Source organism: Leopardus geoffroyi, chromosome E2 (assembly GCF_018350155.1).
Source record: "Leopardus geoffroyi isolate Oge1 chromosome E2, O.geoffroyi_Oge1_pat1.0, whole genome shotgun sequence".
Classification (NCBI taxonomy): Eukaryota; Metazoa; Chordata; class Mammalia; order Carnivora; family Felidae; genus Leopardus; species Leopardus geoffroyi.
This window is the reverse complement of record NC_059335.1, coordinates 14,726,344-14,739,174: the sequence shown is the minus strand read 5'-3', so window position 1 is coordinate 14,739,174 and position 12,831 is coordinate 14,726,344. Positions and strand designations below refer to the sequence as shown.

Genomic DNA, 12,831 nt, shown 5'->3' with positions numbered 1-12,831 from the left:
CAACGTTCTCTATCGCCATCCCATCCCTCCTTAGATCATACTGGGTCTTGGGACTACAGAATTTCAGAGACCAGTCCATGCGGACACCAGAATGAATCGTGTTTGGGATTCTGGAAGTCTGTTCCACATCTGAGTTCTCTGGACAACCACTCCCCAACGTCATGAATGTTCCAATTCTTGTGCCCACCTACACACACTGGATCTCTTCACCCCCTCGCTCTAGTTTGGGGCCTCTCTCTAGAGTGCCTCGGCGTGCCCCCACACCCCCCAAAAAAGAAATTCAGGTCAGAGACAAAGACTTTTATGTTAGAATCCTTCTGCCTCCTCCCAGCAATGGCATGCCCAGCGAGCTGCCTAAGTTAAGCAGTTTCTTTGGAATACTAGCTTTGTTCATTGAATGCTAAACCTCTTGTGCTTTTAGCACATTGTCTTACTTATTTTTTCCTGGAATTCCCTACGGCTTCAGTGTCCTAGCTGAGTTCCAAGTCCTGACTTTTCTAGTTGGTGTATAACCTCCCTTGGGAGTCTGGGTTTTCTCAATTGTATGAGGACAACAGTACCTGCCTTGTAAGATCGTTGGAAAGATACAGTGAGCATATCCTCATTTCCCAAATGTATCTGAGCCTGACTCATCGGGGCATTGTTCAAATTAACAGATCCCCCAATAGTCCTAACCTATGGAATCAGAACCTCCAGGGCAGGAGCCTAGGAATCGGAAGTTTTAACAATCAGCTAACAAAAAAAGTGGAAATTTATGGAGTGCTAACTGCATAGCTCAGGCATTAGTCACTTTATGTGAACTCATTCACTCTGAATCCTCATCTCTAAAAGGCACATGAGGATGGTTTCTTTAAGTTTTTATATATTTTTTTTATTTTGAGAGAGAGCAGAGAAGTCAGTGTCCCAAGCTGGTTCTGCACTGTCAATGTGGACCCCGACGCAGGGCTCGAACCGACGAACCAGATCATGACCTGAGCTGAGATCAAGAGTCACATGCTTAACCAAGTAAGCCGCCCGTGTGCCACAAGGATGGTTTCTGATCCTTATTGTGGAGATGAGGAAACAGAGGCATAGAGAGAATAAGGGATTTGCTCAGTCGCATTGCTAAGGGACACAGTTGGAACTCAGATCCACACCACGTAGCCCGAGTCCATGCTCTGAGCTGTTGAGTGTCTATCCTGTGCCAGACCTGGTTTAAGAAAACCCTTCCCTACCAGAACAGGGCTTGCAGCCTAGTGCACCAGGGGTTCTAGGTGATTCTTGGCAGAGTAAAGTATCCCAAACAGAGCCTGGCTCAGTATTAGCTGCTGGCTTCTGGTATTTATTTATTGGATGGTTACTGGGCCATACACTAGGGCCTGGGCTGAGTGGCCTGGGCCTACTGCACCGCAGCCTCACCAGGGTCAGGACTCTGGCCCTCCCCTCCTCCACCCCCAGCTGCACATTCCCAGCTGAAGGAAAGTTCTCAGCCTGGCCTGGGCTCCCAGTGGCGCCGGAATTCCCGGTATTTGAGGAGGCGGCAGGGAGGGAGAAAGGGGCCGTCTCCTCCAAAGCCTGAAGTGGGGAAAGAGAGGCGAGCCCCCTTAGCATTTCCAGATGCAAGATGCATCCCAGCTGTGCCTCTGGCAGGGAGCCAGGAGTCTTGTAAGGGGGTCTCTGAACCCTGTAGGAAACCAGGGACACCAGGCTTAAGCCCCACCTGACCCCTCACCCCCACCCCCCACTCCATTACTCCCACCTGCCTGACTCCTACCTGCTTCACAGCCCCAGTTCCAACACCTCCTCAGGAACACCTTCCTTGCTCGTCCACTGCAAGCCCAGCCGTCTTTAGAGCTACCGATCAGGCTCAAAGTGCAAGGGTAGTGGCCTCCTGCCCTCTCCAGCACATTTAGGTTAATGCCATCCAAACCCGTTAACTACAGCTGCAATTTAAACTTGATGAGCTGCAGTTACATGGCCACTAGGCTAACCTTCTTACCTAACATTTAGACACCAGCCTGTCAGCCACCTCACGAGGACGTCATCAAGTATACCTAACAATGCTCAGCCTGGCGCTTGGTTGGTACCAATCAACCCCAGCGTCCATCTGTAAGAAACGCTATTTGCATACGCTCCCCACACATCAGTGCCGTGTCCAGTCCAATTTTCCTCAACGGCGGCAGCGTCTCTCATCTGCGCTGCCCAGTTTGCCAGCTGCACGTGACTACTAGATGGAGTGGGACACATACCGAAAAGACAACTGGTCAATAAATTTCAAGTTCCTTCTTTCATGAAAAAATTGTTAAAATTTTCCCCTCTCCATCAATGTCCAGATGCCATACGCTGTTCTCGCCAGTACCCCCAGCAGGGGGAGCATGTGGGACCCTGCCTGGGGACAGATGGCTGAGGTGTCCACGTTGGCTGCAAGGGCTGATGGGGCAGAGATGCCCTTCCCACCCAATGAAGCTCATTAGCTTCACTGTAAAAATGGGGAGGGAAAACCAAAAGTAACTGAATCCACAAGCAACATTTTAATTCCTTAAACATACACCAGTGCTGTCCACAGAACTTTCGACAATGGAAATACCGTGTAGCCCAGTGGTAGCAATGGAGAGCCTACAATATGTTGGCTCTTACTACATGGCAGGCACAACAGATGAACAAGTCCTCAGACCCACATTCTGAGCCCAGTAAAGGCAGTTGCTGCAATGAGTGTAATCGGGACCTGCTTTCAAGAGGCCACAGGGGGCCCTTCCCCGGGAGGTAGTATTGACATCCTGAAGGATGAAGCTAGTCAGAAGGATCCCACCCCTCCCACATCTCGAGTCTATCTACCTACAGACTGGCATTAGGAAAGATCCCTTCCCAATCCAATCACGGCCCTACTAGTTGACTTCAGGCTGCACCCAAGTTTCTATTAATGTTTACTGATCTTACACATTTCCCCCTCTATTCCCTGACACGCCATCACAATAGCAGCAAAAGGACTAAAAAAAAAAAAAAAACAACTCATGAGGACACCCCACACAACCAATGACCTAGAACCACCCCGCCTCCACAGTGCCCACGCGCTGGACTCTACTACAAGCGCGGGGAGACTGGGTCTCAAGCTTGCCCCCCCCCCCCGCCTCCCCACCCACCCACACTAACCCAGGCGTGGTGTCTTCTGAAAACGCTGGGAAGCCTTACAATCCAGACCGGCAGTGAGCCGGGCTGTTTCTCGCATTTCTTTTAGTCAAAGACCCACCACAAAACGACCACAGCACAGTCCTTGAAACCTGAAGTCCCATGACAATTGTTTATTATAAAGGTGAACCCTAATCCTCACAATTGGTTTATCGGTAGGATTTCTGGTAACGAGCACGGGCACCAGGACCACCAAACTTTTTGGATTCGCAGCGCCGGGGATCAGCTACCAGCAGGGTCCGGTCGTACTGGATGAGGATGTCTTTGATCTCCTTCTTGGAAGCCTCATCCACATCTGGGGACGAGAGGAGAGTGAAGACTGAGACAACCCTGGAAGCACCCTCCTGGTCTCTGGGGCTAAATGCGGGGCTGGTCCTCCACTTGCCCGCCACCCACCCGATGGGAAGGAGCCACTCTTACTCACATTTCTGGTAATAGGCCACCAGGGCTTTGGAGATGGACTGGCGAATTGCTGTGAAGAAGACACACAAAAGGACGTATCAGCTTTGGGAAGCCCCGAGAGTAGGGCTTTGCTCTCAGAGCCACCTCCCACCGTATGCCCCGTTCCGGCGACTCACCATAAATCTGGGCTACATGACCGCCACCCTTCACTCGGACTCGGATGTCCACCCCAGCAAACCGCTCCTTGCCCAGAAGCAAAACAGGTTCCAGTAGCTGGAGGAACAAGGGACATGACAGGATTTTAGACCACAGGCTGGGCAGCTGAGCCACCGCACCGAGCACCCTACTTCTCTCCAAGTAGCTTCTGCCATCGCTGACCTCTCTGCACGGCTAGGAGAGCAGGGACGATTTGAAGACAGATGACAGACTGCTGAAGGGAACCCAAGCTGGGCCCTCCCATCTGTGTCCCTCTGGGCCTCAGAGTCCCCATCTCCAGGACCAGTTCTGGCACTTTAGCTCAACAAGGAAAACCCCTACAGCCACCATACCTGCCTGGAACAGTGAAAAACCACTCCTGGGCCATGTCAGGTGCTTTCTCTGGATTTCCCTCCCTTGGGCTCTCCACCCAGCCCTTTGAGCCTCACATTTCCAAATTACAACTACACTACCTGTGTGCCCTGCTCTCCCCTTACCAGCTCTACACCTTTTGCACGTGCCCAGAATCTTTTATTTTACCTACTTTATTAGGTCTTAGCTCTCAGCTCACAGATTCCCATCTCCACCTCCCCCTGCCCATCCCTCCGACCCCCCCCCCCCATGAAGCCTGTACTTATCCTCCCACCCAGGTTCGAGCCAGATGCCTTCTCTGGGCTCCCCCATCCTAGCCCGGACTACTCTGGAGCAGGGTCTGATACTAGGACCAGTCTGCCTCCTCCACTAGACTCGGAGCTTTATAAGGGCATGGGTTCACCTGGGTCACTGCTGGGTCCCCAACACCCAACACCAGTTACATAACAAAACTTTCATAAAACTGACAATCGAGAAGACTAAACCACAGCACTTGGTATCTGCTACACAGAAAGATCTCAAACACTGTCACATGACATTCTAACTAAGCCTGGAACACATAATATTCTTCACGTTTAAAAGTAACACTCTTGGGGCGCCTGGGTGGCGCAGTCGGTTGAGCGTCCGACTTCAGCCAGGTCACGATCTCGCGGTCCGTGAGTTCGAGCCCCGCGTCGGGCTCTGGGCTGATGGCTCAGAGCCTGGAGCCTGTTTCTGATTCTGTGTCTCCCTCTCTCTCTGCCCCTCCCCCGTTCATGCTCTGTCTCTCTCTGTCCCAAAAATAAATAAACGTTGAAAAAAAAAAAAAAAAAAAAAAAAAAAAAAAACACTCTTATCACTACGTTGTACACCAGAAACCTATCATTGCGTGTCAACTACACTAAAATTTAAAAAATTAAATTAAAAGGTGCCTGAGTGGATCAGTCGGTTGTGTCAGACTTTGGCTCAGGTCATGATCTCACAGTTCCTGAGTTTGAGTCCCACATCGTGCTCTCTCCTGTCAGGGCAGAGCCTACTTCAGATCTTCTGTCCCCCTCTCTGCCCCTCCCCCGCTTGCACTCTCAAAAATAAATAAAAAGGTCAAAAAAAATTAAAATAAAAATTAAACACAAAGCAACAAAATTTAAAGAAGAAACAAATGCATTCTCATACATGCCCAAGAAGTTTACCCGGACAATCTAACTTACCCTCACAACAACCCTTCAAGGGAGAAATGATCCCCATTTTATGGATGACCCAAGGGAAAAAAAAAAAAACAAACACCGAGGTTACATGCCTCAAATTAACAACACAGGTAAGAGAGGCAAAAAACAGACTCCACTCATTCCATTCTGAGCTGAAAAAACCGAGGCTAAAACAGAAACAAGCAGGCAAGGAACTCTTTTCACAGCAAAGCACAACAAACAGAAATTCTGGTCCTGTTCTCCCAATGCTTTTTAAAAGCACCTACAATGTCCAAACCCTACCTTTAGGCCGTATCTTTTAACAACTTAATTCCTGTTCTCGAAAAACGTATACACACTCTACCAGTTAAAACAAACGTTAGACTGTATACAGAATACACGACCCCATCAACTTGCCACACAAACTTCTCTTGCCATTGGGTCCCCAACTATCACTGAGCTTCCATATCCCACTTTTGAAACCATCCTCTTAATCTGCAACATCCACGTTTTCACTCTCAACTCAAGCTTTCAGCACAATATCTGAAACATCCGAAAACGGCTCCATCTCCAAACGCCCCATTTTCTCTGCCCCCAACTCCCCCTTCTATACAACCCGTTGTTGATACCAGATCCCTCAGCCTCCCAAGACCACTTCCAGGAATCCACTTAAATCTCTCTCTCCAGAGCCCCCCTACTCAACCCAAACGCCCACCCTCAATCCCAGCACCTTGTATTGCAGCGTGCGCGGCTCGATCATCTCCAAGGGCCGTCCATTCACCTTGATGAGGCCGTTGCCCCGTTTGCAATGCGCCACGGCTGTAGCCGTCTTCTGTGGAAAGCGAGGGAGAAACAGCGGAACCACGTGAGCTTCGGCCCCCGGCTCCCATGTGGACCCCAGAACCCTCCCCACAGGCCTCTGCAGACCCCGGCCTCCCTCCGCCCCTCCCATCGGGCGCCCGGCCCACCTTGCGGCCGAAGACCTGCACAGACTGCAAAGGACCCTTGGACGGCATGGCTGCAAACGTAGACGAGATCCTCACCGCGCGGCGCCGCAACCGGAAAAGGAAAGTGCGGGGCCACCCCGGCCGCTTTTCAGGGTCTGCGCAGGCGCTTTGAGTGCTGGGTCGCGACGGGAGAGAGCTTTACGGCTCCTATTGTAGCCAGGGGCGGGACTTCGGATTCGCGGCGGGAAGGTGGGCCCCCGAGCGGAGGAGGAGGGACCCGTGAGTGGAAGGGGCGGGGCCTGAAATGTGCCGGGTGCAGTCGCGGAAGTAGAGCGAGGACAGGCTGTTCTTCCTATTCTCGGTCCTCATTGGTAGCGGCCGGTTCATTTGCATTTCGGCTGTGCAATACTCTCCCTCCACTTCCTCCACCCAAAATGTCGCTTTTCACCCTCTGGAAAGGGCCCTTCTTAGCCCCTCATCTCTAGCAATCATCCTCCCCTGTACACTCCATCCTGTCCTCTAGACACTCTTGTCCCCAAATCCTCCTCCATCGGAATCTCACCTACGGAACCCACAGCAGGAAATCCCAGGATTCCCAGATTCAGGATTCAGAACCCACCTCCTTCGAGAATTCTCTCCCAGAATGTTTATAATCCTTTTAGAGCCCTTCCCCCAGAATCTACCTTTCACCAGAATTTCCTTCCGTTTTAAGTTTCCGCCCCCAGAACTCTCCTCTTCAGAGCCCTCAACCAGACCCCCCCCCCCTTTCTCTGAATCTTCCTCCACTCAAGGGCCCCAGAATCTCCCACTGCCCGCAGTCCACTTTTCCCAGAACGTCCCCGCCAGAATCTCCTTTCACAAGTTTTCTCTCCCTTTCAGAGCCCCCTCCTTCAGAATCTACCTTTCCTAAGAATTCCGTTTCTTTCAGAGCGTCCTCTAACCAGCAACTGCCTCCCCTGGCATTTCCCTCTCCCAGAATTCTCCACTTCTTAGAGACCCTCCCTCCAGATTCCCCCTCTTCGAGGTCTCTACCCTAAAATCCCTCTTTCTCTGGGGTCCTTCAAATCATCTCTTCACTCCCCCAAATCACCCAACTCTCCAGGCTCCTTCCCCACAGTATTCTCCATCCCCAGTCCCCCCAATCCCATCTGAGGAATCTCAGGATTGGGTTCCCCTTGGCTCCCCCACACACACAGGATACTCCTTTCCCAGTCAAAAGGGTTCTTTATCAGGGCTGCAGAGAGCCCACAGTTTCTTCAGTTTCCCTGGCAGCAGAATCCGAGGTTCAAGGTTCAAAGGGGTGTGGTCGCTTACCTAGTGCCTGGAAAATGGAGACAGGGTGGAGGTTGGTAGGTGGGTCTGTGGCAGGAGGGAGGATCCTTCAGCCCAGAGTCCAGCTCCAAAAGGGTGGGAGAGGGGAGAGGTGAAGGAAGGGTGCATCCAGAGGCTGACCTGGGAGGACACACACGCAGATACACAGCACAAGAGAGAGACGGGCACACATGAAGGAGAATGACAAAGAAGGGGCCGATGGAGAAGAGGAGAAAGAAGACAGACAGAAGATCAATTACAGATGGACCCAGGAAACACAAGTGACGGCGATTCGGAGGCAGAGAGACCAGCCCTCAGAGAAAGAAGACAGACAGGTACAGACAAGCATGGAGATTTCAAGATATTTGAAATACAGAAATACAGTACTTGATACAGAAATAGAAGTAGAGGGGCACTGGGTGGCTCGGTTGGTTGAGTGTCTGACTTCAGCTCAGGTCATGATCTCACGGTTCCTGCGTTCGAGCCCTCCATCAGGCTTGTGGCTGTCAGCACAGAACCCGCTTCAGATTCTCTGTCCCCCTCTCTTTCTCTCTGCCCCTCCCCCTCTCATTCTCTCTCCTTTGTCTCCCAAAAATGAATAAACATTTATTTAAAAAAGAAAAGAGAACTAGAAGTAGAAAAGAGAGCAAGGACACCCCCCCCCCAAATATACACCTGCAAATATGTCTAAAGCCTAGCATAGGTGTTTCCCACTGAGAAGACAGGCCACAGGATTCACACGCACTCACACGCTGTACTGCCTGATGGATCTCTTGGGGCGGTGGGGAGAGTGGGGACGGGACTTCCCAACCCTCCAATCTCTCTAGGCTGATCCTCACACCCTTGCTCAGTCTTAGATCTTCCTGTGGGGAGTGGGGGAGAGGTGTCAGGGAGGCCTGTGACCTGGGGCCTACTCTAGGGTCACCATCTTCCCTGGCCTCTTGAAGAACGTTCCCTGAGTACCTGTGGGTTGAGCGGAGATGGAGAGGAAGGGGACAGGACACTTCAGTCTTCCAGCTTGCTCTATCTCTCTGTACTTCTTTTTTGTTGTTGTTGTTTATTTCTTTTGCGAGAGACTGCCTGTGCACACGTGCGTGGTGGGGGAGGGGCAGAGGGAGAGGGAGAGAGAGAATCCCAAGCAGGTTCCGAGCTTGTCAGCGTACAACCCAACACTGGCTCTGTTCCGTGAACTGTGAGATCATGACCTGAGCCAAAACCAAGAGCCGGACGCTTAACCGACAGAGCCACTCAAGTGTTCCTGTGCTTCTTGCTTCCAGGACCCTGGGCTGGGACCAGAAAAGGCCTGGGGGGTGGGCAGGGTGCCCATGTGGCCTCTCTGGACCATCCTTCTGCTGGTACGGCCCTTGGGAGGCCTAGGATCACCCCTCTGCCCTCGGGAGCCTTTCTACTTCCTTGTTGCCATCATGAAGATGCTGGTGAGGAAGATGGAGGGGAGAGCCAGCAGACAGGCAGGGAGGCGGTAGGGTGTGGGGCACGTCTGAGGAAAGGTCAGGCTCTCCTTTCCAAGATCTGATTCTGTTCCCTGCCCCCAATTGTAGGGAAACAAAAATGATGGCACTCTCTACACCCCTGATGATCTCTCGGTGAGTATTTCATGAGCTTTTTACTTGGAGTTGGAAATTTAGGGAAATTCCACTAGGCTGAGAACACATGTATGTTTGGGGCAGGAGGCAGCAGGCTGGTGTTCTGGCTGTCCAGCTGCTGACCCAGCTCCCAGCCATCACAAATACATTTCGTTCACTGCTGTCTCCCACGCCGAGAACAGCAGCTGGCACCTAACAACAGATACTGATGATGATAGCGACATTTTTAAATTTTTTTTTTTTTTTTCAACGTTTATTTATTTTTTTGGGGACAGAGAGAGACAGAGCATGAACGGGGGAGGGGCAGAGAGAGAGGGAGACACAGAATCGGAAACAGGCTCCAGGCTCTAAGCCATCAGCCCAGAGCCTGACGCGGGGCTCAAACTCACAGACTGCGAGATCGTGACCTGGCTGAAGTCGGACGCTTAACCGACTGCGCCACCCAGGCGCCCCGATAGCGACATTTTTAATAGTGCTCACTCTGCCAGGTACTGGTCTAAACACTTTAACCATATTAGCTTACTTAGTCTTCACACTGACCCTATGAGGTAGATAGGGCCACCATGTATGGATGTGAAGGATGTACGCTGCACAAGAATCTCACAACAAGGTCAGCATCCACGTCCTGGATATTTTTGTCAATTTCTGGTAGATGGCAATGAAATACCTTGTTCCGACAAAATCAGCACTTGGAAGGGTTTTAAGGAGTATTGTTTTATTTTTTAAAAATTTATTGTTTTTAATTTCTTTTAACGTTTATTCTTTCTTGAGAGACAGAGCACGAGTGGGGGGAGGGGCAGAGAAAGAGACACACAGAATCTGAAGCAGGCTCCAGGCTCTGAGCAGTCAGCATAGAGCCTAAGGCGGGGCTCGAACTCACGGACCACAAGGTCATGGACCTGAGCCGAAGTTGAATGCTTAACCGACTGAGCCACCCATGCGCCCCAAGAAGTGTCATTTTCTAACTTACACAGGCACAGACAGTATAGGCTAGCATCATCCCTGAAGATAGGCATTATTCAGAGTTCTGTTTTACAGATGAGGAAACTGAGGCCCAAAGAGGTGAAGGGGCTTATGCCAGGACATAATTCAGAAACCCTAGGTTTGGGGATTTGGGATCAGACCCTTGCCCAGAGACACCAAGGCACTCTGTCCCCACAGGTTTGTCCTGCTGAGACTCTGGGATGCTTCCGGCTGGAGCTTTCTGTGATCCAGTTCGAAGAGGGCCGATCCATGGGGATTGCTGTGTTCCGGCTACAGCGTCTGCTGGATGCATTGGGGTCCCGGCTGTGGGTGACTGGCCAGGGTCCTTGTCCACCCTGTGAAGGACATCCCCAGAGACCCGTCCCCCTCTTTCTGGCCAAGCTCTTAGAGTTATTACAGGGGGCTTGTGCTAGGCACCTGCCTTCAGCATGAGCCTGGGAGGACACAGACGCCCTAGTACTGCTGGAGGGCCCGGGAGGTGTGAGACAGAGGGCACTTGGTCTCCAGCCCCAGCTGCCAATCCAAAGCCTTCTCCTTCTGGGCCAGAGGCTCCCATCTGGAGCCCATGGAACCAAGGGGAAGAGAGAAGGAGGAAAATAAGATCTGAAGCCTGAAGCCTCTGACCTACAGGGGTAGGGGGTTAGGTAAATTGGCCCCCACCTGCCCCTCTTCTCCATCTGAGGCACTCCCTCCTCTCTCCTCTTCCAGGAAGGGACAAAGCATTGCACAGGTGTCTTCCAACCTCACGCCACCCCTACAGGACAGGGAGAGTCTTGTGCCTCATGTCCCTGGCTGCAAATAATTACCATCTGGAGAGCTTTCGGGTGACACTGATGGTTAGGCTAGATGTTGATAATTGGTCTCTGGTGCATCCTGAACAGCTATAGTTGGAAAATCAACTTTATTGAAAATAACAACTTTATTGATGTGTAATTTGTATACAGTAAAAAGCATACGTTTTAAACGTGCATTTCAATGAGTTCTGACAAATATATACACACAGCCACATTTCCATCACCCCAAAGCATCATCCCTTATGCCCCTTCCCAGTCTTCACATCCAGTCGTAGACATCCATTAATCTGCTTCCTGTCTGTATAGAATTAGCTTTGCCTCCTCTAGAGATTCATATGAACGGAATCATACTATACATATTCTAGTGTCTGGCTTCTTTCACTCAGCATGATCTTTTTGAGATTCACTCATGTGCATATCAGCAGTTTGTTACTATTCCATGGTATGAATGCACCCGAATTGGTTTATCCATTCTCCTCATGGTGGACATTGGGTTGTTTCCACTTTGGGGCTATCGCACATCTCTCTTCTATCTTCTTACATATTCTTACATAGTGGTAGGGTTGAGAACCACTGAGATACCAAGGAAGAACCTTCTACGAGGAGAAAATTACTGCTCCCTCACTTTCCTGGAGTAAATAGCTTTCTGCAGCAGTGTCAATAGGCATTTTATATGTGGGATCCTATTTTAAAGAGCTGGTGTTTAAAAGAATCAGGGGCGCCTGGGTGGCGCAGTCGGTTAAGCGTCCGACTTCAGCCAGGTCACGATCTCGCGGTCCGTGAGTTCGAGCCCCGCGTCGGGCTCTGGGCTGATGGCTCAGAGCCTGGAGCCTGTTTCCGATTCTGTGTCTCCCTCTCTCTCTGCCCCTCCCCCGTTCATGCTCTGTCTCTCTCTGTCCCAAAAATAAATAAACGTTGAAAAAAAAAATTTAAAAGAATCAAACTTGGGGGCACCTGGGTGGCTCAGTCAGTTGCATGTCCAACTGTTGATCTCAGGGTCACGAGTTCAAGCCCTGCATTGGGCTCCACTAGACGCATGAAGCCTAATTATTAAATATGTATAAACATGTGGGGACCAAGCTCATAGAAGGGAAAACATTTTTATAGAATGACCAGCCCCTCCCCAGTCTGTCTTGGGTTCAGGCTGAGATTGTTGGATCAAGGAGTGTGTGCTCACACAGACACACCTGTGGTGTATTCATTCCCTGATAGTGTCTTGTGAGCCCACTGTTGGCCTGACCACACCATCTTACTCTGTAACCAGGTGCATATTAAATTTCTGTCAACTGAATCCAGGTGTCTCAATGCTTATGCAAGAAATTTTAGCAATGTGTTTTAAAAGTTTCTGATTGGGGGGGGGGGGGGCGGTGCCTGGGTGGCTCAGTCGGTTGAGCGTCCAACTTTGGCTCAGGTCACGATCTCCTGGTCGGTGAGTTCGAGCCCTGCATCCGGCTCTGTGCTGACAGCTCAGAGCCTGGTTCACACTTTGTGTCTCCCTCTCCCTGCCCCTCCCCCACTCATGCTCGCTCGCGCGTGCTCTCTCTCTCTCTGCCGAAAATAAATAAAAACACTTTTTTAAAAAGTTTCTCATTTTTCCCCTCTTCATCAAGTTAATTTTTCTTATCCTTGTCTCATCATGCCTGGTCCTCTTTGCCATCTGACAAATAATTACTAATATGTAAATTCACATTGATCTAAACTTCGGGATTTGTAAAGGAAAACAAGAGTTTTAAGAGTCACTCAAACTTGAGGGAAGGAGTCTTAGGTCTGCCCCTGTCCAGTTTATTTTCTGAGCTTCAGTTTCCTTGTCAGCAAAATGGGGGTACTTACCTCCGAGGAATGTTTTGGAGGCAGGAGATAAAGTCTGATTTATTTGCTAACTCATTGTTATTTG

General features: G+C 50.6%; 2 protein-coding genes across 2 annotated transcripts; one reads left to right on the top strand and one right to left on the bottom strand.

The window, feature by feature from the left end:
- Positions 1-3,250: 3,250 nt before the first annotated feature.
- RPS16 (ribosomal protein S16) lies at positions 3,251-6,399 on the bottom strand. Its single transcript, XM_045442374.1, has 5 exons — positions 6,266-6,399; positions 6,028-6,129; positions 3,744-3,840; positions 3,590-3,637; positions 3,251-3,460 (listed from the first exon to the last, which is right to left on the bottom strand). The coding sequence occupies exons 1-5, from the start codon at positions 6,311-6,313 to the stop codon at positions 3,315-3,317; spliced, it is 441 nt and encodes a 146-aa protein (XP_045298330.1). The 5' UTR covers positions 6,314-6,399; the 3' UTR covers positions 3,251-3,314.
- Positions 6,316-11,111, top strand: LOC123578964. Its single transcript, XM_045442373.1, has 5 exons — positions 6,316-6,423; positions 7,563-7,890; positions 8,833-8,991; positions 9,115-9,159; positions 10,321-11,111. Exons 2-5 carry the CDS (start codon positions 7,747-7,749, stop codon positions 10,573-10,575), a joined length of 603 nt encoding a protein of 200 aa, XP_045298329.1. The 5' UTR covers positions 6,316-6,423; positions 7,563-7,746; the 3' UTR covers positions 10,576-11,111.
- The last annotated feature ends 1,720 nt before the right edge of the window (positions 11,112-12,831 follow it).

What these genes read in the sequence shown, in the direction of transcription:
- RPS16 (XM_045442374.1), bottom strand. Translation starts at nt 6,313, where the DNA reads ATGCCGTCCAAGGGTCCTTTGCAGTCTGTGCAGGTCTTCGGCCGCAAG. An exon ending in TCATGTAGCCCAGATTTATG is followed by an intron (nt 3,638 to 3,743) that starts GTGAGTCGCCGG and finishes TCTTCTTCACAG; the next exon opens with CAATTCGCCAGTCCATCTCC. An exon ending in GGTGGCCTATTACCAGAAAT is followed by an intron (nt 3,461 to 3,589) that starts GTGAGTAAGAGT and finishes TCTCGTCCCCAG; the next exon opens with ATGTGGATGAGGCTTCCAAG.
- LOC123578964 (XM_045442373.1), top strand. Translation starts at nt 7,747, where the DNA reads ATGAAGGAGAATGACAAAGAAGGGGCCGATGGAGAAGAGGAGAAAGAA. An exon ending in CAGAGAAAGAAGACAGACAG is followed by an intron (nt 7,891 to 8,832) that starts GTACAGACAAGC and finishes TCTTGCTTCCAG; the next exon opens with GACCCTGGGCTGGGACCAGA. An exon ending in ACACCCCTGATGATCTCTCG is followed by an intron (nt 9,160 to 10,320) that starts GTGAGTATTTCA and finishes CTGTCCCCACAG; the next exon opens with GTTTGTCCTGCTGAGACTCT.